The sequence below is a fragment of the Vulpes lagopus genome, chromosome 7 (genome assembly GCF_018345385.1).
Source record: "Vulpes lagopus strain Blue_001 chromosome 7, ASM1834538v1, whole genome shotgun sequence".
Lineage (NCBI taxonomy): Eukaryota > Metazoa > Chordata > Mammalia > Carnivora > Canidae > Vulpes > Vulpes lagopus.
Window position 1 is genome coordinate 2,862,503 of NC_054830.1, and position 22,807 is coordinate 2,885,309.

General features: G+C 57.9%; 2 protein-coding genes across 5 annotated transcripts; one reads left to right on the top strand and one right to left on the bottom strand.

Moving 5' to 3' along the window:
- The first annotated feature begins 1,081 nt into the window (after positions 1-1,081).
- FSD1 (fibronectin type III and SPRY domain containing 1) lies at positions 1,082-13,366 on the top strand. Its single transcript, XM_041760340.1, is given in 15 exon segments — positions 1,082-1,257; positions 1,481-1,744; positions 2,756-2,851; positions 3,073-3,204; positions 3,985-4,086; positions 4,960-4,982; positions 5,178-5,299; positions 5,750-5,959; positions 9,421-9,519; positions 10,299-10,458; positions 11,027-11,106; positions 12,511-12,683; positions 12,685-12,763; positions 12,868-12,956; positions 13,053-13,366. Coding segments are annotated over 14 exon segments (1,491 nt in total). The 5' UTR covers positions 1,082-1,257; positions 1,481-1,729; the 3' UTR covers positions 13,164-13,366.
- On the bottom strand, positions 12,974-22,214 carry STAP2 (signal transducing adaptor family member 2). Of its 4 annotated transcripts, none has more exons than XM_041760342.1 (15): positions 21,884-22,214; positions 19,196-19,267; positions 18,947-19,069; positions 17,466-17,522; positions 16,923-17,023; positions 16,547-16,678; positions 15,789-15,858; positions 15,598-15,700; positions 15,425-15,499; positions 14,284-14,439; positions 14,110-14,190; positions 13,962-14,036; positions 13,644-13,728; positions 13,342-13,443; positions 12,974-13,112 (listed from the first exon to the last, which is right to left on the bottom strand). In XM_041760342.1, the coding sequence occupies exons 1-14, from the start codon at positions 21,983-21,985 to the stop codon at positions 13,359-13,361; spliced, it is 1,317 nt and encodes a 438-aa protein (XP_041616276.1). In that variant the 5' UTR covers positions 21,986-22,214; the 3' UTR covers positions 12,974-13,112; positions 13,342-13,358. The 4 variants fall into 4 exon arrangements, 3 of the variants coding, with proteins under 3 accessions (XP_041616276.1, XP_041616277.1, XP_041616278.1); XR_005988759.1 differs by having other exon boundaries at positions 13,076-13,112; positions 13,628-13,728; XM_041760343.1 differs by lacking the exons at positions 12,974-13,112; positions 13,342-13,443; positions 13,962-14,036 and having other exon boundaries at positions 13,509-13,728.
- Positions 22,215-22,807: the final 593 nt, after the last annotated feature.

The window sequence follows — 22,807 nt, forward strand, 5'->3', positions numbered from 1 at the left end:
ACAACAGGAGGGAGGGCAGAGGGGAGGGGGGCCCAAGACTCACCCCAGAACTGCACCAGGGGGACCAGCGCTGTGCCCAGGGACTCCATTCCTGGCCCACCAGGCCCCCTGTCCTGGCTGGTCCGCCCCCCAACCCCCCTCCTATATGACAGACATCCTGCCACAATCTCCCCCCACACACACGCCCACCGCCACAGAGGCCGGACAGCAGATGGCCTGTAAACTAATGCTGCTTAGGGCTCCGCTTCCCAAAAGATTTTTTGTTTTTAATCTGAAGGGCAGTTTGTGTATGTGATCGGGATAATGCGTCCCATCCCAGCGAGTGGAAATCTTTCTGGGAGGTGCTATATAAACACGCCTGAGCTGGGGTGGGAGGGGGGCAGGATGGAAGGTTAGGTGATGCAGGTGTGGGGCCCAGGAGCAGGCAGCAGAGGCCTGAGCTTGGATTGAAGACTGGGATCCCAGCTTCAATTATTTGGCCCCCAGTGGTTGAGCAGCTACCTTCGGCTCAGGGCGTGACCCCGGGGTCCCAGGATTGAGTCCCACATCCGGCTCCCCGCAGGGAGCCTGCTTCTCCCTCTGCCCATGTCTCTGCCTCTCTTGGTGTGTCTCTCATGAATAAATAAATCTTTTTTAAAAAATGAAATTCAGAGTAGATTTTTGCTGCCGGCTTCAGGTCTCATGACAGGTATGGGGGGTTCCCCTGTCCCCAGAGCCTGCAGAGAAGTTTGGGGGCCTAAGCCAGGGTATACATAGGCCCTGAATTTCTCCCAGCCCTGCATCTGTCACCCCCGGGGCTGGGAGGAGATGACGGACTCTAGGTGTCACCCCAACCACGGTGCCAGGACCTCTTTTCTCACCCAGGAAGAAGGCCTATGGGCTCCCCAGCATCGTTCCCATCAACCACAGGATGGCCGGCGGGGCACAGAGCGCACCCCAGCCCAGGGCCACACAGCTTCCCCGCCTCCCCCGTCCAGGCCACCGCCTCCCTTGGACTTTCTCAAACTCCACCCTTTCCCCACCCTCCGCTGAGAGGCAATGCTGAGGATCCTGGCTAGATCCTGGATAGATCTGGCCGTAGGCTGGATCCTGGATAGATCTACCCCAGGCTGACAGGGAAGACCAAGCTGGGCACAGGCATTCAGAGCCCCGTGGATTCCGGTCGGGCAGAGAGGCGTCTGGAGGAGGAGACCTGAGAGGCTGTGCCTTGGGGAGAGAAAGGAGGCATCGGATGCGGAGCATCTGCTTGTGCAAAATGTAAATGCCAGGAGTAAACGCAAGGAGTGTGAGCGGTGAGGGGCCAGATCTCACGGGGGGGGGGGGTAGGGGGTGGAATTCCAGCCTTGGGAGCAGCCGAGGAACGCAGGGGTGCAGCAGTGGAGGGGCTTGGGCACCACGACTAGGTTTGGGCTGGAGGCCGGGCGGCAGGGCCGGGGCTCGAACCCAGGCAACCTGCTGCTCAGCTCCGGGCTCTCGGCAGCTCACTCATCACTACCAGCCTCTCGGGGGGCGGCGGGGCGCGGAGACCCCGGCGCGGGACTACGATTCCCAGCATGCTGCGGGGGGCGCGCGTGCGCACTGCGGCCAGTGATGGAGCGCTGACGGGGGGCGCGGCGGCGGCGGCGAGGGCTCGGCGGGCCATTGGCTCGTGGTCGCGGCGAAGGCAGCTTGAGGACTCGGAGGGCGAGCGGGGCCCGCGGGCCGGGCCGGGCCGACCTGGGCTGCAGCCATGGAGGACCAGAGGGTAGGAGCGGGGCGGGGCGGGGCGGACCCGGGGCGGGGGGGCGCAAGGGGGAGGCGACCAGGTGATGCCGCAGCCCCCCCACCCCCGCCGCAGCTTTGCGGCCGAGGCCCCACCCCCGCCGCAACCACGCGGGGATCGAGCCCCTAATTCGGGACGCAGAACCCCCCCCCACCCCGGTTGCCCCGACCTCTCATCATCTTAGCCCGGGTCCTGGCGCATCCCCTCCATGCTCCCCACACGCGCCCAGTATCCCGGCCCCAGCCGCGACCCATCCCCCCTCCTTCCATCGGGACTGCGGACCAGGTGTCGGGACCCTGCCCCGCCCTGCCGTGGAGGACGTCCCTCCAGCTCGGCAAGGTGGTCCCACCGATCCTGCACCCCCAGGAAAGGAACACGTCTGGGGCCTGGGTCAGGGTTGGGGCCCCAGCAGGATCCTCCCGCGCGGTTTCCTTCTCTCCAGGCGTCCCCTCCCCCAGAGGTCCATCCCCCACTCACTTACCTGGGCTCTCAGGCACCGGTTCCCCAGGTCCCTCCTTTCTTCTGGCCAATCCCTGTTCCCAAGGTATCCCCTTCCCCGCGTTAGCAACCCCTTTTCTACAGGCATCATTTTGCTCTGCGGTTTTCTTTCCCCAAGGTAGCCCCTCACCCCAGATCATGCCCCGCCCTCAGTGTATAGGAACAAGGTCGAAGGCTTTGTGTTGAGACAGCGCTGGCTCAGGCCCAGGGGCTGCCCCTTCCCCAGAGGCTCAGTCGTGTCCTTTCCCCCCCCTCCCACCCCCCCCGCCCCCCGTAAAATGGGCATGCTTGCAGCAGGTATCTGCTAGGTGAGGGAAGGTAGGGCCAGAGCCTCGCCCAGGACCTGCCTCGTGGCGGGTGCCCGAGCTCACTGGCGCGCTGGCTTCCACATCTCCTGGATCCCCGGAAGGGAGAGCAGGGAACCCCAGGTGGGAGAGCCCGGCCAGGCTTAGGGGCTCACCAGCCCTGCCTCTGCACATGCTTCCCGTGGGGCAGGAGGCGCTGCGGAAGATCATCACGACCCTGGCTGTGAAGAACGAAGAGATTCAGAGCTTCATCTACTCCCTCAAGCAGATGCTGCTGAACGTGGAGGTGAGGAAAGCACCTCCACAGAAGGGATGGAAGGCCGTGGGGAAGTCTTGGACAGGTGGGTGGAAGGGACAGTGGGAGGGGGCAGTGGGAGGGTTAGCCTGTTCCTGCTGATGCCCATCAGACTTGGCCTGGGGACCGAGTCCAGGCCTCAGTTTCTCCATCCAAGTGAGCACGGGGTTTGGCCAATCCTGGCCCTTCTGACCACATGACATCTCTCCAAGGCAAACTCCACCAAGGTGCAGGAGGACCTGGAGGCAGAGTTCCAGTCCCTCTTCTCCCTCCTGGAGGAGCTGAAGGAGGGCATGCTCATGAAGATAAAGCAGGACCGCGCCAGCCGCACCTACGAGCTACAGGTGTGTGTGTGTGAGGGGCTCTCCCACACCCCCACCCAGCCACGATTCCCCACTGCACCCCTCAGACTCAGCAGAGCCCATCTGGCCTCAGCGTCTTCCTCCAAACCTGCTCCTCCCCCCACATCGCTCCTTGGAGATGCCTGCAAGTGTCTGCAGTGTCCAGAACCAGACACCCCAGTGCCATCGGCCTCATCTCCTCTTTTTCCTGGTCTCTTCTCTGCCCCCTCGCTGGCTGTGATCCATCAGTCCCCACCCACCTGCTCTCCTTGATCTCTATTCCTACCACCCACCTCCACCGCCTCTTCCCTGTCCCCAGGGCCCCACCCCTGCATCTGGCTGCTCCTCCCCTCCAGTCCTCACCCAGGGCCTCCAGTTTCTCAGCCCTTCCCACTGGTCCCCGTATTTGGCAGCATCATCTTTTGCCGACCCCCCCCCCCCCAATGGCTCCTGTGGGATCTCAGATTCTAAATTGAGGCCCTGGGGCTGCATCAAAACCTCCTGGACCACTTTCTAGCATCCCAGATTCCCATCCCAGGAGAATTGGGGGCCTCGAGGCTCAGGTGTGGCCCGGACATGTGAGTTTTTAAGAAAGGGATCCCCAGGTGATTCTGAAGTACTGCAGGGGGTGGGGGGTGAGGCCCAATTTCCCTCCACCCTACCTCCCCCACTGGGAGTTGGAGAAAGGCGTGGTGTCCTGAATCCCAAAGGCAGTGGGGAGGCCCGGAGGGTTTGATGCAGTGGGGTGAGGTGTCTCTTCCTTTGGTGCCGTGCTACTCCCAGAACCAGCTGGCGGCCTGCACTCGGGCCCTGGAGAGCTCAGAGGAGCTTCTGGAGACAGCCAACCAGACCCTGCAGGCCACAGACAGCGAGGACTTCCCTCAGGTGGGCACCTCAGAAGCCAGACCAGTAGGGCCATGCAATAAAATACAGGACACCCAGTTAAATTTGCACTTTAGATCGACCACAAGTGATTTTTAAGTGTAAGTATTGCCCGTATTACATTTAATATAAATATGTCCCAAAGATCACGAGACAAACTTATACTAAAAAATTAGTTGTGGTTGATCTGAAAGTTAAATTTAACAATGGATAATTTGTTTAGTATGAGTATATCCCACGCAGATGTTTAGTATAAGTATTTCCAGATGTTGCATGGAACATATTTGTACTAAAATATTTGTTAGGTATCTGAAATTCAAATATAACAAAGAATAATTTTAAAAAATATTTTATTTATGTATTTTGAGGGAGGAAGCAAGAGAGCAGGGGGAGGAGCAGAGGGAGAGGGACAAGCAGACTCCATGCTGAGCGTCGAGCCAATGTGGGGCTTGATCCACAACCCTGAGATCATGACACAAGCTGAAACCAAGAGTTGGATGCTCAACTGACTGAGCCATCCAGGCGTCCCCAAAAGGGAATAGTTTTTTAGTATAATACATCCATCCAATATTTAGAGTGGGACGTAGTTCTACCAAAAAATCATATTGTTTATCTGAAATGCAAATTTAACTGGGCATCCTCTATTTGTATTTGCCAAACTGGCTAACTGGATATAATGGGCACTAGGCACTGGGGGTGGAGGTATGAGCCCATCTTTGCCCCCATCCCATTGGGGCCCAGCCAAGTGTTTCTGCCCCAGTGGTGGGGGACTTTGGCCAGGGGCTACCACTCTGGGTCTCAGTCTTCCTGTCTGTATAGTGGCTTTCTGATTCAATCAAGAAAACTCTTTGAATTTTATTATGTTGCTTTTTCTAGGCTGCCAAGCAAATCAAAGATGGGTAAGATGCTGGGATCTGGTTCCCACCCCAGTGCCCCGCCCCTGGTGTGAAGGTGGGGATACCCAGGTGAGGGTCTCTACGCCCAGAGCTCTGGACCAGAAACAGGGGGAGTGGGTCTCCCACATACTTCAGAGAACAGAGCCTGGGCCCCCTTGAGATGCCTGCCAGCAGGCTGCCTCCACCTTTTCCCTGCAGTGTGACAATGGCCCCTGCCTTCCGCCTATCATTGAAGGCCAAGGTCAGCGACAACATGAGTCACCTCATGGTGGACTTTGCACAGGAGCGGAGGATGCTACAGGCACTCAAGTTCCTACCAGGTGAGAAGGGAACTTTGTTGGGGCCTGGAGTCTGGGGTACCCTGAAAAAGGCCCAAGTAAGCCTGGCATTGGAACTGACCCTGGGGGTGGAGCCCTGAGGACACCCTGCCCCTGTGGGTGGAGCCATGAAGAAGCCCGCCCCTGGTGGCCAAACCTGAGAGGCCCCACCCACAAGGGGTGGAGTCCCACGAAGGCCAGACCCTATCACAGAATTCTGAAAATATTCTGCCTCTAAATGGTGGAATCCTAAGAAAGCCCATCCGGTTTTGGGTGAACGCTGAGAAAGCTGTTCCCCATCACCCCACCCTGGTGAGACCCTGGGAAGCTCCTTCCCCAGGCCCCGCTATCCGGAGGGGCTCTACCCCCAAGAAGTGCAGGTGGAGTTGCAGTTAGGGGCCCCTGCAGGCCCAGGACCCTGACTCCCACCCCCACCCCCTCTGTCCTGGACAGTGCCCGGCGCCCCTGTGATTGACCTGGCCGAGTCCCTGGTGGCAGACAACTGTGTGACGTTGGTGTGGCGCATGCCGGATGAGGACAGCAAGATTGACCACTACGTGCTGGAGTACCGGCGGACCAACTTCGAGGGCCCGCCCCGCCTCAAGGAGGAGCAGCCCTGGATGGTCATTGAGGGCATCCGGCAGACGGAGTTCACCCTGACAGGTAAGGACAGCTCAACCCTGCCACTGACACACACCCCAAGCCCGGGGCAGCTCAGCAGTTCCAGGATCCCCTTTCCCCTTTCAGCTGGGGGCCTGGCTGGACTGATCGGAGTAGCTGAAAGTAATAATAATGAAATCGATATTGATGATCGCTGCTGCACCGCTATGGAGGGCGTAGCTTGCTGCGTGCTGAACATTTTGCCCACAGGCAGTGCACGTGCTCATCTCATCATTAGCATTTTACAGACGAGGGAACGGGCAGGGAGAGAAGGCCTTCTCCATCCCCGTCTTACCTGTAGGATCCAGCGCTCGTTCATTTCAGCGTATTGAGCGCCTGCAGTATACCAGGGCCTGCCCTGGCACTAGTGAGCAAAGCGGACGAGATTCCCTCTGCTCGTGAAGCTGGCATCCTCCCAGGGTTTGGGGATTTCCTTGGCAGTTGTAAGAAAGCAGAAAGCACAGGGGATTCCCCAGCCGGTGGGGGAGGGTCTGAAGAAGGGTAAAATTGGGGGTCCCCAATGAGTTTCAGAATCCATTTTGAGCCAAGGGAAACCCTCAGTGGGGGGAGAGCCTCACTGACAAGATAACGATCACCATAGCTCTTGGGCTGTAATCAGCCAGTTCTTTATCTGTAATTAGCATACATGGTTAATAATGAGCATGCTAATTGCTGGGAAGAAAAGCTACCAGCCGGCAAGAGGACCCATTCTTTGCATAGGAATCAGAATAAACATACCCCACTTTTCCCCCAATATATTTATTTTTATTATGGCAAAATGCATATAACACAAAATTTCCCATTTTCATCATTTTTAAGTGTCCAGTTTGGTAGTAGTAAGTACATTCATAATGTCGTAAAACTATTAAAACTGTCATACCATCCTCGTAACTTTCCGTCCTGCAAAATGGATACTCTGTCCCCCTTAAACGCTAGCTCCCCAGCCCCCAGCTCCCACCGTCTACTCCCTGTCCCTGTGACTTTTACCGCTTCTAGTACCTAATGTGAGCAGAATCCGACAGGATTTGCTCTTTTGTGTCTGGCTCACATCACTGAGCTCAGTGTCCCCGAGGGACATCCCTCTTGTAGTGCGGGCCAGGACTTCCCTCCTTTTTCGGGCTGAATAATGTTCCTGGGTTTTCGCCACTTGCAGTGGCTTCTGGGACTGGAGTTCAGTGTCAGATCCGAGGAACCGACATGAACACGTTGTGCTGTGTCGGTCCGCATTTTCCCAGTGATACATACCTTCACCCGCCTGTGCGTGGGTAATCGCCTACGTGGTTTTCTCCCGTGTGCAAACTCATGTAACCGCCACCGCGATCAAGGTGGAAGCCTGCTGTATCACGGGCTTCCTGACGCATCGCCCCCTCGCCATGCCCTCTTGCCTTCTACAACATTCCTAGCGAGTGAATTGCACAGGGTAGGACGTTGAATCCATCCAAAGGTGTGTGGTACTGAGGATGTGGATGTGTACACTCATCTAGCTAACTCACCCATGGGGTTATTTGTCACCTACCTGCCATCTCCATGGCTTGGACAGTCAGGAGGGTTTGGGTTTACTGTTCATAACTGACATGCTTCGACCCATCTCATCTTCATGTGAAGCCTGCTTAGGATGGGGAACACGATGGCCGGTTTGCAGAATAGGAAACTGAGACCCACTGTGAGTCCAGACCATCCATAGTCAGATGGGTTCCAGGTTTCTGAAAAAGAGAGTTCTGGTTGGTTCTGGGGGCAGTGGATGGTGTCACTGAGCAAAGTGCTGAACTCTCAGAGAAGGGGATCCAGAGAAGGGTGAGACAGTCTTGGGCACCAGGAGGAAGTGGCAGCCATCCTGAGGCTCGAAAGAGAAAGGGTGAGTGGAGAACAGCCTTCTTTTTTTTTTTTTTTTTTTTTTTTTGAGAACAGCCTTCTAAGCAGAAGCACAGTCTGATGGAGGGCTCAGAGGCCAGAGCGCTCTGAGCCTTTGTCTATGGAACCTGTTGAGTTTGCCACCTACATCTGTGGCGGGGAGTGAGAGGAGGAGTGAGGTCTTTACAAGGCAAGGGGAGCTATGGAAGGTTTTAGAACAGGGGGTACTGAGTGCTCTTCGGATAATCAGAGAACAGGCATCCCATAGGGAACACTCAGGAGGAACCTAGACATGTGATCTGGGCTGTAGGTTAGGCTGTGGGTTCTCCTGTGGTTGAAGGGTATCTGAAGGGCAAGAAGGGGTCAGGGAGCAGAGGGAGATGAGTAAGGGCCCCAGATGGAGTCACCTCAACATTTAAGGGTGTCGAGGAGGGAGGAACCTGCAAAGAAGACCTGGGGAGAACAAACAGAGTGGGGCAGCCGGGAGATCGCAGTAACATGGCTGCCAAGGAAGGAGAATGTTCCAGAGGGAAGGGGTGGTCAGCCAGAAGGTCCTACAAGGTGGAAACTGACAAAGCCAGAGGAAGGAGAGGGAGCGAGGTGACTGAGAGGAGGTAAGGATGTAGACAGCTGTCCAAAGAGGTTTAGCTTGAGGGGAAAGACAACAAAAGACGCCTTGGTGATTGCTTTTTATTTTTATTTTTTAAAGATTTTATTTATTTATTCATGAGAGTCAGAGAGAGGCAGACACAGGCAGAGGGAGAAGCAGGCTCCATGCAGGGATCCCGGGACCCCAGGATCACGCCCTGGGCTGAAGGCAGGTGCCAAACTGCTGAGCCACCCAGGTGTCCCTGCTTTTTATTTTTTAAGACTGGGAGAAACTTGGGATCCCTGGGTGGTGCAGCAGTTTGGCGCCTGCCTTTGGCCCAGGGCGCGATCCTGGAGACCTGGGATCGAATCCCACGTCGGGCTTCTGGTGCATGGAGCCTGCTTCTCCCTCTGCTTGTGTCTCTGCCTCTCTCTCTCTCTCTCTGTGACTATCATAAATAAATAAAAATTTAAAAAAAAGACTGGGAGAAACTAATACAGAAAGGAGGACAGAAGGGAGTAAGGGACATAGCCTAGAAGTAGGGGAAATCTTTAAATAACCCCACATGGAGCCAGGGTTCCAGCAAATGCCTTGCTCACTTTTGCTCCCTGCATTTGTTGGGTCTGGGGGCTGCGTTCTGAAGGAGGCTTGTCAAATGCGCTGATAAACTTTCCCAAGAGTAGCTTCCCCCTAGCTGGCCAGCCCAGAGAAGACAGAGACTCTGCTCCCTATAATATAAACCCAGTGTCCCAGGGAAGGTTCTTATTGGCCAGTTTGGGTCACATGCTATTCCTGAGCCAATTGCTGTTACTGCCTCCTAAAGCATCCTGATTGGCTGCTCTGGGTTGGAGGCGGAGCCAAGTAACCCACAGCCCCAGGGGTGAATGAGGTGGTTTCTCAGGGATAAGAGGCCTTTTGCCAGGTGCTCCTTAGAATGAGGAGTGGCGGGTTTGCCATGGGACACAGGGACCGTGGCCTATTGCTCCCAGCGTACACAACGTTGAGATCCCTCTGTTGCTCCTAGGTCTCAAGTTTGACATGAAATACATGAACTTTCGCGTGAAAGCCTGTAACAAGGCAGTTGCAGGCGAGTTCTCCGAGTCGGTGACCCTGGAGACACCAGGTGACTGGCTCCCACCCCTACCCTGGCTGTGACTCCATAACCCCTCACCCTGGGGCCCCAGGTACTGGTGTGTAATGATAATCTTATAATCAGGGTTCTGTGACCCTTTTTGCTCTGGCTGCCAGGAAGCTCAGAGCTTGGTCCACCATAGATTCCTCAGCCCGGCTGTCTAATATAAACCTGCTGTTGTTTTTTGCTTTTGCAGTTGATCCCATTTTTCCTGGATGGTTTTTATACTTTCTCTTTCTCTCTCTCTCTCTCTCTTGCACACACACACACACAGACACATACTCCTTATCTCTTCTAAAAAAATAGATAAGGGTTCTTAGAGTTGGGGATGGGATTAACACCTCTGCGTGCCCTTCGAGGAAGTCCTTCCGCAGTCTAGCTTCCCTGTCGTCCTATTGCCCGGCCCCTTTCCTGCAGTTAAGCCCCGACAGAAGCCCGGAGCACAAGTGCTTTGGAGAAGCCTGCAGACCTAAGGGACCTTGAGGCCACGAGCCCTCGGCCTTCACGGCCCCGGCTGCAGGCTCTGCCCCTTCTGCTCTTGCCCATCTGTCTGTCTGTCTGGGTGTCTTGCTGCCTGTCCTCTCTGTATCTTCTGTCTCTGAGTCCGTCCATCAATCCCTCTCCCTCCGTCTTTCTGTCTTAGGCCCTGTTGTCTGGTTTCTGTTCCCTGTCCCTGTCATGGTCTGTCTTGGTCACTGCCTGTCTCTCTGTGTCTCTGTGTCTCTCCGGGTTTCCCCATCTCTGTGACTCCCGCGTCTGCCCGGCCCCAGCGTTCATGTTCCGCCTGGATGCGTCCACATCTCACCAGAACCTGCGGGTGGACGATCTCTCCGTGGAGTGGGACGCCATGGGCGGGAAGGTGCAGGACATGAAGACTCGGGAGAAGGACGGCAAGGGGCGGACGGCGTCTCCTGTCAACTCCCCGGCCAGGTAGGACCCCCCTCCGCCCCAGCCCAGCCGCCCTCCTGAGTGTCTGGGGGACAAGCGGGCTGGGCAGGGTGGCCTGCATGGTCAAGGCTGGGGTGGAGGGAGGGACGCGGGGTGGAGGAGCTCAAAGAGTAAGTGGAGGGAGAAGAGGTTTGGAACTGTTTTTTTTTTGTTTTTGTTTTTGATTTTTTTTTTAAGATTTTATTTATTTATTCACGAGAGACACACAGAGAGAGGCAGAGACATAGGCAGAGGGAGAAGCAGGCTCCCTGCGGGGAACCCAATGCGGGACTCGGGACTCGATCCCAGGACCCCGGGGTCACCCCTGAGCTGAAGGCAGATGCTCAACCGCTGAGCCACCAGGCGTCCCTCTAACTGGGTTTTGACAGTCGAATCGTTTTCCAGATGAGGAAGGGCACGGGTGTGTTCTGATAGGCGGGGCCCAGTGCATGAACAGAACCAAATCCTGTGAAGGATTGATGGAGGGTTCTCAGTGGCTGGGTGGACCAGGAAAACCCTCCTCTGGGGGCAGCGAGGGCTGAGCGAGCCTTCCCCTCCCTGCCGCTCACAGAGGTGTGCCATCCCCCAAGAGGATGCCCTCCGGTCGTGGGGGTCGGGATCGCTTCACGGCTGAGTCCTACACGGTGCTGGGTAAGGAGGGGCAAGGACAGGAGGACAGAGGGACACTCTGGGCAGGGCCCTGGAGGTGGGAGGTGGGCGAGAACTCCCCTGGCTGGGGAAGCTGAGGTAGCCACCAACAAAGCTCTCTGGGAACGGTTCCAATAACCTGTTGCTGTGGTGCTGGGGGAGTGGGAGGACTGGGGGGTGGGGGCCTCCTGGGGGTGGAGAGAGCTTTTGGAGGCTCTGGCCTGCAGATCGGCCAGGGGCTGTCCTGGGGTTTGTGGAGTACCTGGGATTTGCAAAGTAGCTGGGAAGAATGGTTGCCAACACGGCCGATGGGTTTATGGACGAGTCAGAGAGGGTCGCCGGTGTGGGAGACAGTGAGCACTGGGGTGAAGGAGAGGCTGGGGCATGGGGAAGTCAATACGGACACTCGCACCTGGGAGGGGGCGGAGTTGGAGAGCAGCTGTGTTCTGGAGATGAGCTAAGGTCTGGGGAGAAGTTGAGGTTCTGTGGAGGACCCGGATTTTCTGGAAAGCATCTGGGATTGGCTAGAGGTGGGGTTCGGGGAGGAAGCAGGGGAAGGGGCAGTGGTGATGGTGGTGGGGTTTGCAGAGGGAAGAGCCCAGCCTAGCTGAGATTGAGGGAGTAGCTGATGTCTGGGAGGAGCAGACCCAGAGAAGACATGGGTGTGAGGGGCTAGCCCTGTGCCTGCAGAGGAGCTGACGCAGTAGATGGGCAAGGGCAGTGGGGCGGGAGGGGGCAGGAGCGTGCAGAGAAGCTGAAGCTCGGGAGTCGCCGGGTCAGGGAGTAGCTGAGCTGGCAAGAATCTAAATCTGGACTTGGGAGAATGTGCACTCAGGGATTAGCTGAGATCCAGAGGGCATCTGAACCCTGGGAAGAGCTGAGGCCTGGAAGACGTTGGCTTCCACCAGGAGCCAGGGGTCTGGGCACAATCTAGATTCACAAAGCAGTAGGAAAGAGGCCCAGGGTGCCCGGGAGTATCCGCACTCCGTAGGACATGAGGCCTGTGGGAATACTTGGAGTCGGCCAGGAGCAAGGGTCTGGGGATTGTCTAGTCTCTGGGATGAACTGAGGACTGGGGAGTATCTGAACGTGGGGAAGAGTGGGAGACGTTTCTAAGGCCTGGAAATATCTGGAAGGAGTAGCTTGGACTTGCAGGGAATCTGAAAAGATCAGTTGAGGCTTGAAGAGCAAATCTGAAAAGATCAGTTGAGGCTTGAAGAGCATCTGGGCTGAGTATCTCGAGGAAGTGGATGCAGCCTGGGGACCACCTAGAAGGAGTAGCTGGGAACTGAGGAGTATCTGGAGGGAAGAGCTATGGTCTGAGGAGTATCTAGGTGACAATCCCTTTGTGGAAGGGTGTCTGGGACGCGAGTCCACCCGGTCCCCGCCGCCCACCTCACCCCACAGGGGACACACTCATCGACGGTGGGGAACATTACTGGGAGGTGCGCTACGAGCCGGACAGCAAGGCGTTCGGCGTGGGGGTGGCGTACCGCAGCCTGGGCCGCTTCGAGCAGCTGGGCAAGACGGCCGCGTCCTGGTGCCTGCACGTCAACAACTGGCTGCAGGTCAGCTTCACCTGCCAAGCACGCCAACAAGGCCAAGGTGCTGGATGCCCCCGTGCCCGACTGTCTGGGCGTGCACTGCGACTTCCACCAAGGTGACCCCCGAGCCCCAGTTGGAATCCCTCGCCACCTCCCTGGGTCGGCTCTCTGCCGCAGACGCCTCTCATCAGGCCCCTCTGTCCCTCTGTCTCCACCCCAGGCCTCCTGTCCTTCTACAACGCCCGTACCAAACAGCTGCTGCACACCTTCAAGGCCAAGTTCACACAGCCCCTGCTGCCTGCTTTCACAGTGAGAGCCCTTCGGTGGCGGCGGGGTTGGGAGGGCTGGGGTGGGGGGGCCCTGGCTTTGCTCCTGAGCCCCCGTGCTCCCCTCACTGGTCCGCAGGTGTGGTGCGGCAGCTTCCAGGTGACGACAGGCCTACAGGTTCCCAGCTCTGTGCGCTGCCTGCAGAAGCGGGGCAGTGCCACGAGCAGCTCCAACACCAGCCTCACTTAGGCCACTGGACTGCCCCCGCCCTGTCCGGCTGATTTTGGGGAGGCCCCTCCCACCCCCAGGCCTTGGTTGTTTCAGCCGGCACCCTCTTCTCACTTGCTGCTTGGAGCCTTAACTCCTGATTGGGGGGGGTCACCAGTGGGGAGTGGGCACCAGGGCGGGCCCTCGTCCCCCACCTCACCTCCTAATAAAGGTCAATCACTGGCCAGGCCGTGCTGATGGTTCTTTGGGGCTGGGTGGCACTGACTGTGCCCCGAACCTCTCTGGACCTCCACTTTCCTGGCTGTAAAATGGGCCTTTCTTGTAGGGTCAGGTGGTAGGTTTTGCTGAGTGGGGCCTGCTGTGGGAGGACATCTGACAGACCCTCGCTGCCCCCTCCCCACCCCAAGCCAGGCCAGACACATAGGCCCCCGGGTCACTTGAGCTTTTATTCTGGGAGGAGCTGTCTGCCTGGCTGACTTGCACACCCCAAGACTGGCTCACTGATCCCCAGCACGTCCAGCTGAGTGCTCCAGCGCCCGCCTCCTCTGCAGTTTCTCTTCCAGCTCTGCCGTCAAATCTGCCAACCCTGGGTGAGGGCGGGGGGTGACCGAGGCCTCAGTTGCCACAGGGAACCCCAGGCCAGGCTGTCCTCCCCACCCCACATCCACCAGAACCTGCTGCAGAATTTGCAGGGCCCAGTAAAAAGTAAAAACGAGGAATCTCGAGACAGCACAGCATTAGACCAAGCGAGGGACCCTTAGGAATGGGGGTCCCGTGTGATCGTGCAGGTCAGCCGCCTGGGAAGCCCGGACACCTCACCTGTTGTGGGGAATAAGGCCTGCACTGAGCCGACTGCCAGCTTCTTGGCCAGGCCACCGTTGACGCCTTTGGGCTCTGGAGGAGAAGCAGGGGGAGGCTGAGGCTGGCTCTTGCCGGATGAGGAAGGGCTGGGGAGGAGGACCCCTACCTGGCTTGGGTGCGATGGGCGGCTTTAGAGACTTTGCCAACTTCCTGGGCTTCGGGACAACCTGCCAGCTGGGGGAATGCACTGTGTGGACAAAGGTGTGGTGTGTCACAGCTAGCTTTTAGCCTCCTCCCCACCCCGCCCCTGTCCCCGTGTCACCCACTCCCTCCCACCTACCATCCTCATTCTCGTAGTCGGCAGCTGGGGCGTCTGCAATGGGGATCACGTAGTTCTCGTTCTGGTTCAGAAGTTGGGGTGGCTTGTCCTGGCTTGGCGGAGGTGTGATGGGCACGGGAGGCAGCTGCTTGCGGCCACCCGAGGCGGGTGCAGGTCCTGGTGGGAACCAGAAGTCACTGTCTGGGCCCACATGTTGCAGGGACACCTCAGCGTGGCTCTGTGTGCCTCTGAATGCGGATGCATGTATGCGCGCCTGGATCTGGGCACGGGACCCTGTGCATGTGTGTGTTTTTGCACGTGCCCATTTAGGAGTCAGTGTGTTTGTGCCCCTGTGTGGCATAAACACGTACGCTTGAGTGCATCTGCATAGTTGAATATATGTAAAGGGTTTGTACACACACACACCTAAATGTGTGCGTACGTGCATGAGACTGTGTGGATGCTACAGTATGTCCGCAGCTGCTTGTCTCTGTCTGTGTTTACCCGCCTACCTATAAATGTCTGAATCTATGCTCGTGAGCATTTGTGTGTACACGCGGGCGTGGCTTATGTTTGCTACACAGGACTGGAACTGTGTGGCACCCTTGTCCACGTGGGGGTCTACACATGAGCAGGTGGATGCAGTTCGTGTTCGTGAGTGTGCAGTGTGTAAGTGTGTACATACATGCCCACTGTGCACAAGGGTCCTCCAGCACCTGCCCAGCCCCGGGAGGCCCACACTGCTCACCCCATGGACCTTTCCAGCCTCTTCTTCCTGCCCCATAAACTGGACCGCCTCCCACCCCTTTCTCAGCAGCCACCCAGATGCCGGTCTCTGGGGGGTCCTTGCTCCAGATGAAGCCCAGCTCTACCTACTGAAATCGTTTGAGACCTTAAGCAAACACCCCCTCCTCCAGGAAGCCTTCCCCCTACTCTACCGCTGCCTGCCCCAAGTCTAGGCACCGCTGCCTTCAGCCCCAGGTTCAACTGCACAGGGCTGGAGTGTGTGCAGCTGTTTCCCCCTCCACAACCCGCAGGGCAGGGTCTGGGTAATTTCTGGGTCCTTGCAACTCCCGGGTACAAGATCAGACTCGGGCGGCACCCTGTGGGTCCCAGGTGTCCCCCCACTCTGTCCCAGCGGCGGCCGCTGGCGGGGCCTCACCTGGGCCTGGGGCCACGGGGGCCGAGCTCGCCACCCACACACTCTCGCCGTTCTCTTTATCCGCCTCCACGTGGCCTAGAACAGAGAGTGGTCCTAGAGGAGGTGCGGCGGCCGGGCGTTGGCCCAGGGGTGCCCCGTGGGAGCAGGGGCCCCCCGGTTCCCTGAGGCCGCACCTAGCACCTTCTCGTAGTCCTCGTTCAGCCGGAAGGGCACCAGCCTCCTACTGCTGTTTGATACGAAATAGTTGACCACGGCATCCAGCGAGGCACGCGAGAGCTGGAGGCGCACAGGGTCGCGGTCAGGGCCGTGGCGGAAGGGGCGCAGACCCCACCACTGAGCTTGCGGACCCCGGCCCAACGCTCACCGGATCCTCCACGTCGATCACATATTTGGAGCCGTCACGCTTCACCTTGTAATGCCGGAACACCGGCGTCCTGCGCGGGCCGTGGTGAGTGGGTGGACCTGCTCGGCCGGGGAGGACCCCGCCCCGTGTCCTGGCTCCGCCCCCACCGAGGGCCTAACCTCTTCCTGCTCCCCGCACACTGACCACGTCCCGTCCTGGCGTGGCTCTCTGCGGAGGACAAGACTCAACTGACTGCATCCTCCGGGAAGACCTAGGCACTGCCCCCGGGGAGCACCGCGCCCTGATGGCTCCACCCCAGGAGGCCCCGCCTCCCTGCTGGCTCCGCCCCCAGGGTTCTGACCCCACCTTCGACTGGCCGGACCCCTCACCACCGTCCCAAAGGAGGCCGCAGTGCCAGGGTCCGATCCACGCCCAGAGTGGCTCCACCTCCAAAGCCTGATTCAACCGCGGCGGGGAGGGCGGGGCCAGGACTCCACCCACAGGCCCTAACTCCGCCCAAAGGGCGGGTTTCCACCCCTGGATTTGATTTCTTCCCTGCTGCAGATGCCAGACCCAGCTCCGACTCCGCCCCGAGGGCCGATCCTAATCCAAAGGTCCTAATCCAAAGGTCTGACTCGCCTCTAGAGTCTCGTCCCCGCTCCAGGCATTGACACCTTCCCGCCACCCCGGGCCCCGCCCCATGAGCTCTGGCCCCGCCCCGGCCCTGACTCCGCCCCCGCGCTCGCCCCTCCTCCCACCGCGGCGCCGCGCATGCGCACCCGTGGAGCGTCTGGCGTGTGGTGACCGACACGTTCGCGCCGTCGCTGCTGGGCCGCAGCAGCAGGTTCCCGCACTCGGGGTAGCGCTCCAGGAGCAGCTGCGCCTCCAGCCGGCTCACCTTCAGGAAGCAGCTGGGGGGCCGCGTCCCTCACTCAGGGCAGGCCCCGCCCCCGTGGAGCCCCGCCCCCTCGATAAGCCTCGCCCTCTAAGGAGCTCCGCCCTTGGCCCCGCCCCCACGGAGCCCCGCCCCCGCAGAGCCCCACCCCCGGAGCCCAGCCCCGTCCCTCGCACCTGGGCGAGTCCCCGAGGACCCCATCCCCGCGCTCCGCTGGCGGCCCCAGCTCCCCACCACCCCCGCCCTCCCGGGACACTCACGGGGGCACCTCGAGCGCGCGGCGGGCCTCCTCTTTGGCCAGGGCCTCGGCCATCATGTACAGGTGTCCGGGCAGCAGGGTCAGGTTGGACGGGACACGCAGCTGAGGGGCGAGGGGGCGCCCGAGGGCACCCAGCCGTCAGGGCACAAGCGGTTTGTGCCCGTGTCACACCTACGGGCAAGGGGGGTGCGGCATGCGGGCCGCGCCAGGATGGGAACCCGGGTCTGGGGGCCCCTGGAGCCGCCTTGCACCTGGGGGGGGGGCGGGGCAGAGAGGCTTTGGAGGGGACATGAAGACACTTGAGCGATGGGAGGGCAGATGAGACGCTAGAATGTAGGGTCTCAAACCCAGCGGCCTGCAGGGGCCAGGCAGAGGCCCGATGACTGAAAGACAGATGGGGCATGTTGACCGAAAAACCCCAGGCTTTTAAGCACTGGCAGGTAACTTTTACATTTTTTGCATAAGACGTTTGTGGGCTCTTCCACGCCAGAGAGGGGGCTGGCAGGAGGGGTGTAGGATGGAGAGAGCAGGCAAGCCGTCCTACCTCGACCACCGTCAGGATGAAGCCTTTCCACATCTCCCGACACTCCAGGCTCTCCACCTGGGGAGGGAAACAGAAAGGGTCCATGTGGATGAGCCTCACCCTATTCATCTGTGAAATGGGAATGAGGAATAGTAGTTGTTCCCAAGGTTAAATGAGTAAAGTCGGATTAATTTAGGATGTCTGAAGGGAAGTCCTTGTGGGATGCTATTCTGCAATGTCACCGAATCAATGTTTATTTATCGTATCTATTCATTTATTCTACATTGACTTTTTATTTTTTTTTTCAAATTTATTTATTCATGAGAGACACAGAGAGGCAGAGACACAGGCAGAGGGAGAAACAGGCTCCCTGCGGGGACTCGATCGCAGGACCCCGGGGTTATGGCCTAAGCAGAAGGCAGACGTTCAACCGCTGGAGCCACCCAGGTGTCCCTATACGTTGACTTTTTTCAAAGATTTCATTTATTTTTTAAAAGATTATTTATTTATTTATTTATTTATTTATTTATTTATTTATTTATTTGAGAAAGAGAGAGAGCGCGCAAGGCACAAGCAGGGGAGAGGGAAAAGCAGCCTCCCCCTGAGCAGGGCTCGATCTCAGGACCCTGGGATCATGACCCAAGCTGAAGGCAGATGCTTCACCAAGTGAACCACCCAGGCGCCCCTATTTTATTTTGAGAGAGAGAGAGAGAGAGAGAGCGAGGGAGCGAGAGAGCGGGAGAAGCAGACTCGCCCACTGAGCCACACTACATGGACATTTAAAGCAACATAAATCTGATCATATGTCTCTTGTGCTCTCAACCCCCCCAGGACTCCCTCCTCCTTTGGAGTAAGTGGGGTGCAGAGGGCCGTGGGGTGCAGGCCTGCCTCCCTCCCCCCTCTCCTCCCTCCTCTTCCCTCCCCCTGTCTCCCCTGCCCTCGCTCTGCTCCAGCCACCCGGGCCTCCTCCCTGCTCCTGCAGCACACCAGGCCTCTGCTGCAGAGCCATTGCACAGGCGGCCATGTGGCTGGCTCGCTCACGTACTTTAGGTCCTAGGTACGCCGTCCCTGGTCACCCTGTGTGACGCTGTAACCCCAACCCCCGTGTGTCCTTTCCCTGGCACCTGCTGCCAGCTGACACTCCAGACATTTCACACATTTAGGTTGTTTGTTGTGTGCCTCCTGCCTCCACCCAGACTCTAAACTCCACAAGGGTGGGAGTTTTAATTGTCTTGCTCACTGCTGTGCAACCAGGAGAGTGCCTGGCACACAGTAGGTGCTCGATCACGTGGGCTGAGAGGTCGCAGGAGGGCAGTGACCCATCCGCGGGCTCCAGGCTTGTTCTGGCTACTTTTCCCGTGTTATCCCATCCTGCAGTTGTAGGAACTGGGGTGTAGAAAAGTTAAGTGACTCGCCCAGTGTCCCCAACCGAGCGGTAGACCCCATGTGAGATCACACTGGTGTGTGTTAGTGGTGAGTGTGACAGGGAGGGGCAGGCCTACCTTGAACTTGATCTCTTGGTTCCAGAGGACCAGGTTGAAATAGATACCGGGGTCTCTGGGGTTTCTGCCGGGCGCCTCATCGCTGAGCCTCACAAATGCTCCGAGGCCCAGCTTCTCCACGTGCTGGGGATCCAGAGGCAGGACCTGAGTGCGGGGCTTGCTGCTTCTCAGGCCCTCGGGCTTGGCGACACCCCCGCGCTCTCTGCTTGGTCCCTGCGGTCAGGTCTTGAGCCTCATGCCCATCCTTACCTGCGAGTCCCGATTGCTATTATAGAAATAGAGAGTGCAGCCCTGCAGGCCCGCCCAGAACTTCTTGTAATCCTGGGGACCAAAAGTAGAGGGCAGAAGGTGAGAAGGCAAATCTGGGGACCTCCATGACACCCCCTCCTGCCTCAGGACCTTTGCACTGGCTCTTCTTGCTGCCTGGGTACTCTTTCCCCGGACCTTCACACAGTTTCCTTCATCACCTGCTTTGGGGCTTTGGACAAATGTTGCCTTCCCTGGGAGGCCCACCCCATCCGTGGCCCAGCTTCTGGGGATCCGTTAGTCATTATTCTTTGAGGAAGGACCCAAGAGAATTTTGATGGGATGGGAGATCCAGAGCTGCCTCCCTCTATACCCCTCTGGAGGGTATAGAGGAAGGAGCTTGGCCCCTGGGTGGCTCAGTGGTTGCATGTCTGCCTTAGGCTCAGGGCGTGATCCTGGGGTCCTGGGATCGGGTCCCACATCAGCCTCCCTGCAGGGAACCTGCTTCTCCCACTGCCTATATCTCTGTCTCTCCTTCTGCATCTCTCATAAATATAAATAAATTAATTTTTAAAAAAAGGAGCTCTAGGGGAGAGTTGAACTATCCACCCACCCACCCATCTGTTTACTCATCTGCACGTACTCACATCTCCCTTCTCCTTGCCCACCCAATAAATGTTTATAGGGATCTCCTAATTTCACAAGGTTCTGAACCCTTGAAATCCTGCAGATTCAGGTTTTCTCCCCCCAGGATTTTGAATTATAAGTGTCCTAACTCTCTGGAGATCTCAGGGGCTGACATAGCTGAGATTGTAAGATTCTAGGGGTTTTTCCCAGCAAATATTCCCCGAACGCCTACTCTGCACCCAATTGTGTTCCAGGCAAAATAATAAATGAGACGTGGCTTCTGTTTCTAAATAGATCATTTTCCAGAAGAACATAGAACACACAGTTACTAAAATCTGGGGGTGCCTGGGTGGCTCAGTTGGTGCAGCGTCCAACTCTTGGTTTTGGTTTGGGTCATGATCTTGGGGTCCCAAGATCAGGCCCTGCATAGGGCTCTATGCTCAGTGGGCCATTGGCTTGAGGCTTCTCCCTCCCTCCCTCTGCGTCTCCCCTCCCCCTGCTCATGTTTTCTCTCAAATAAATAAAATCTTAGAAAGGGGGGGGTGCGCCTGGGTGGCTCAGTTGGTTTAGCCTTTGGCTAGGGTGGAGATCCTGGGTCCTCGGATTGAGTCCCACATTGGGTCCCTGCTCAACGGGGAGTCCGCTTCTCCCTCTGCCTCTGTCTCCTCTCCTCTGCTCATGCTCTCTCTCTCTCAAAGGAATAAATTTATATAAAATAAATTATATATATATATATATATATTTTTTTTTTAAAGCACAGATACTAAAATGCTCCTGGGAAGAGAAATTAGAACCCCAGAAGGGACAGAACATGAGCCTTGAGATCACAGAGGAGGAGAAAGGCCTTCCAAGTGGGAATCTGGGAAGACTTCCTGAAGGAGGAGTTAGTTTAATTAGTCCATAATGACAAAGAGGCTAGTTCTCCGTTGACGGCTGGCATCCGTTCATCAAGCCGCCTATTCCTCCTCCCTTGGCTGCCCGTCCGTCCGTCTATTCATCCGCTAATCTACCCACCCACCCGTCCGTCCTTAGGCACATACATATATTTGACATTTACTGAGGACCTACTCTGTGCCGGCCACTGGGGATAGAGCAGTACGTGATTAAACTCAGCATGGTCGGACCTGCTTCCTCAGCGACTCACTATACACCATTTCACAAGGTATCTAAGCTGCCCCGTGCCTCAGTTTCCCCACCTTTAAAATGGCCATAGATAAGTACCTATGTGGGAGGATGTTGTGAGAATAGGGTGCACGCATACCAGTGAGGCACTGGGGCCTGCAGAGTCAGGTCTGCAGACCACTGAGGGCGCCCCCTCTCCTGTAACCATGACTACGGCCCTGGCCTCCCCCTTTTGCACTGGAGAAAGCCCAGGCACAGAGATGGAGAGCCCCTTGTCAAGGCCTGGGAGTCAGGAAGGCGTGGAGCAGGGATGTGAACCTGGGTCTCGCCCTCTGGGGCCAGGCCTTGCTGAGCCTCTGCTGTCTAGGTGCTGCCTGGGCTGGGCAGGAGGTGGGCCCTTGGAGGCACAAGGAAGGGAAGAGGGAACTGCATTGACGGTGGCTCTGGGGATGCGCAGAGGAGGCGGTGGGCGCTTGTTTGGGGGTGTAGCAGGGGATGAATGTGAGCAGTGGGGAGGAGGAGATGGGGCTTCAGGGGAGGAGGGCCGGGCTTGCCTCAGTATCTGGTCCCCGACGTGTGGCACCCCCAGCTTTCACTGTCCCCACATGCCACCTGTCCTGGCCTTGCCCCAGGCAGCCGAGGCTCTCGGGTCCCTAGGGGCTGGGGGGTAGGGCATGGGAGTCAGGAGGCTTCCCATTTCCTGGTGGAAGCCCCTGGTCCTGTTTGTATCCAAGAGACAGAGAGACCACGAGGAAGACAAATGGAAACAGGCGGGGAGAGGCACGGAGAGAGGCAGCCAGATGGCGGGCGAGGCTCTCCCGGACCCCAGCGCACGCCCTGCCATATCCGGGACCCACCGCGGCCCAGATGCAGAGTCCAGGCTCAGGGAAGTGCTGCCAGCCACCCAGGGGCCCAGCGGTGCCTGCCCCCGCCCCGCCTCACCTGGTCATGAGGTCCCTTCTTCTCCAGAAAGCTCTCATAGTAGTGTGAGGGTAGAGCACCCTTGGCTTTGGGGACCCGGGGTGGGCTTAGGGCTGAGGCCATGGTGGCCAGGGCTTTGGCCTGGCCTCTCCCTCCAGTGGGTGCCCCAGCTGGGCAGGGAAGCAGAGAAACAGGTTCCAGGGGAATTTCCTCTTCTGTCTGCCAGCTCTGGGTGGGTGCTGGGCCGGGCTTGTCCTCCGGGAATCCCAGCCTCTCTGGTCTCCCCCAGAGGTCTGGGAAGCCTGCCCTGCCCGCGTCACGGAGGAGGAAGCCACCGGGAGGCTTTCAGGGCAGAGCAAGGGCTGGGCAGAGGGTTCACTGGGAGGAGGGACCTGCCTCAGCAAAGGTGCGGACGTGAGAAAGGGAGAAGCCAGGTGCCAGAGTGGCAAGGGCTGTGGCAAGGGAGGTCACAACATGAAGGAGCTTGGGGCCCCGAGTGCCCCTGAGGCTGCCCGTACTTTAGACCATCCTGGCCTAGACCCACCAGGAGACCCGCTGGGATTTTGATAGTGTGTCAGTCGGGGAAGACCTGACATCTTGACTATGTTGAGTCTTTTTTGTTTTTGTTTTTAAATAGATTTTTAAAAAAGATGTATTTATTTATTTATGACAGACATAGAGAGAGAGGCAGAGACACAGGAGGAGGGAGAAGCAGGCTCCATGCTGGGAGCCCGACGTGGGACTTGATCCCGGGACTCCAGAATTGCACCCTGGACCAAAGGCAGGCGCCAAACCGCTGAGCCACCCAGGGATCCCAGATTTTATTTTTAAGTAATCTCTGCATCCAACGTGGGGCTGGAACCTACAACCGTGAGATCAAGAGCCACTCACCACGCTGACCCACCCCTATGATGGTCCGTCTTATCCATGGACATGGTCTGTCTC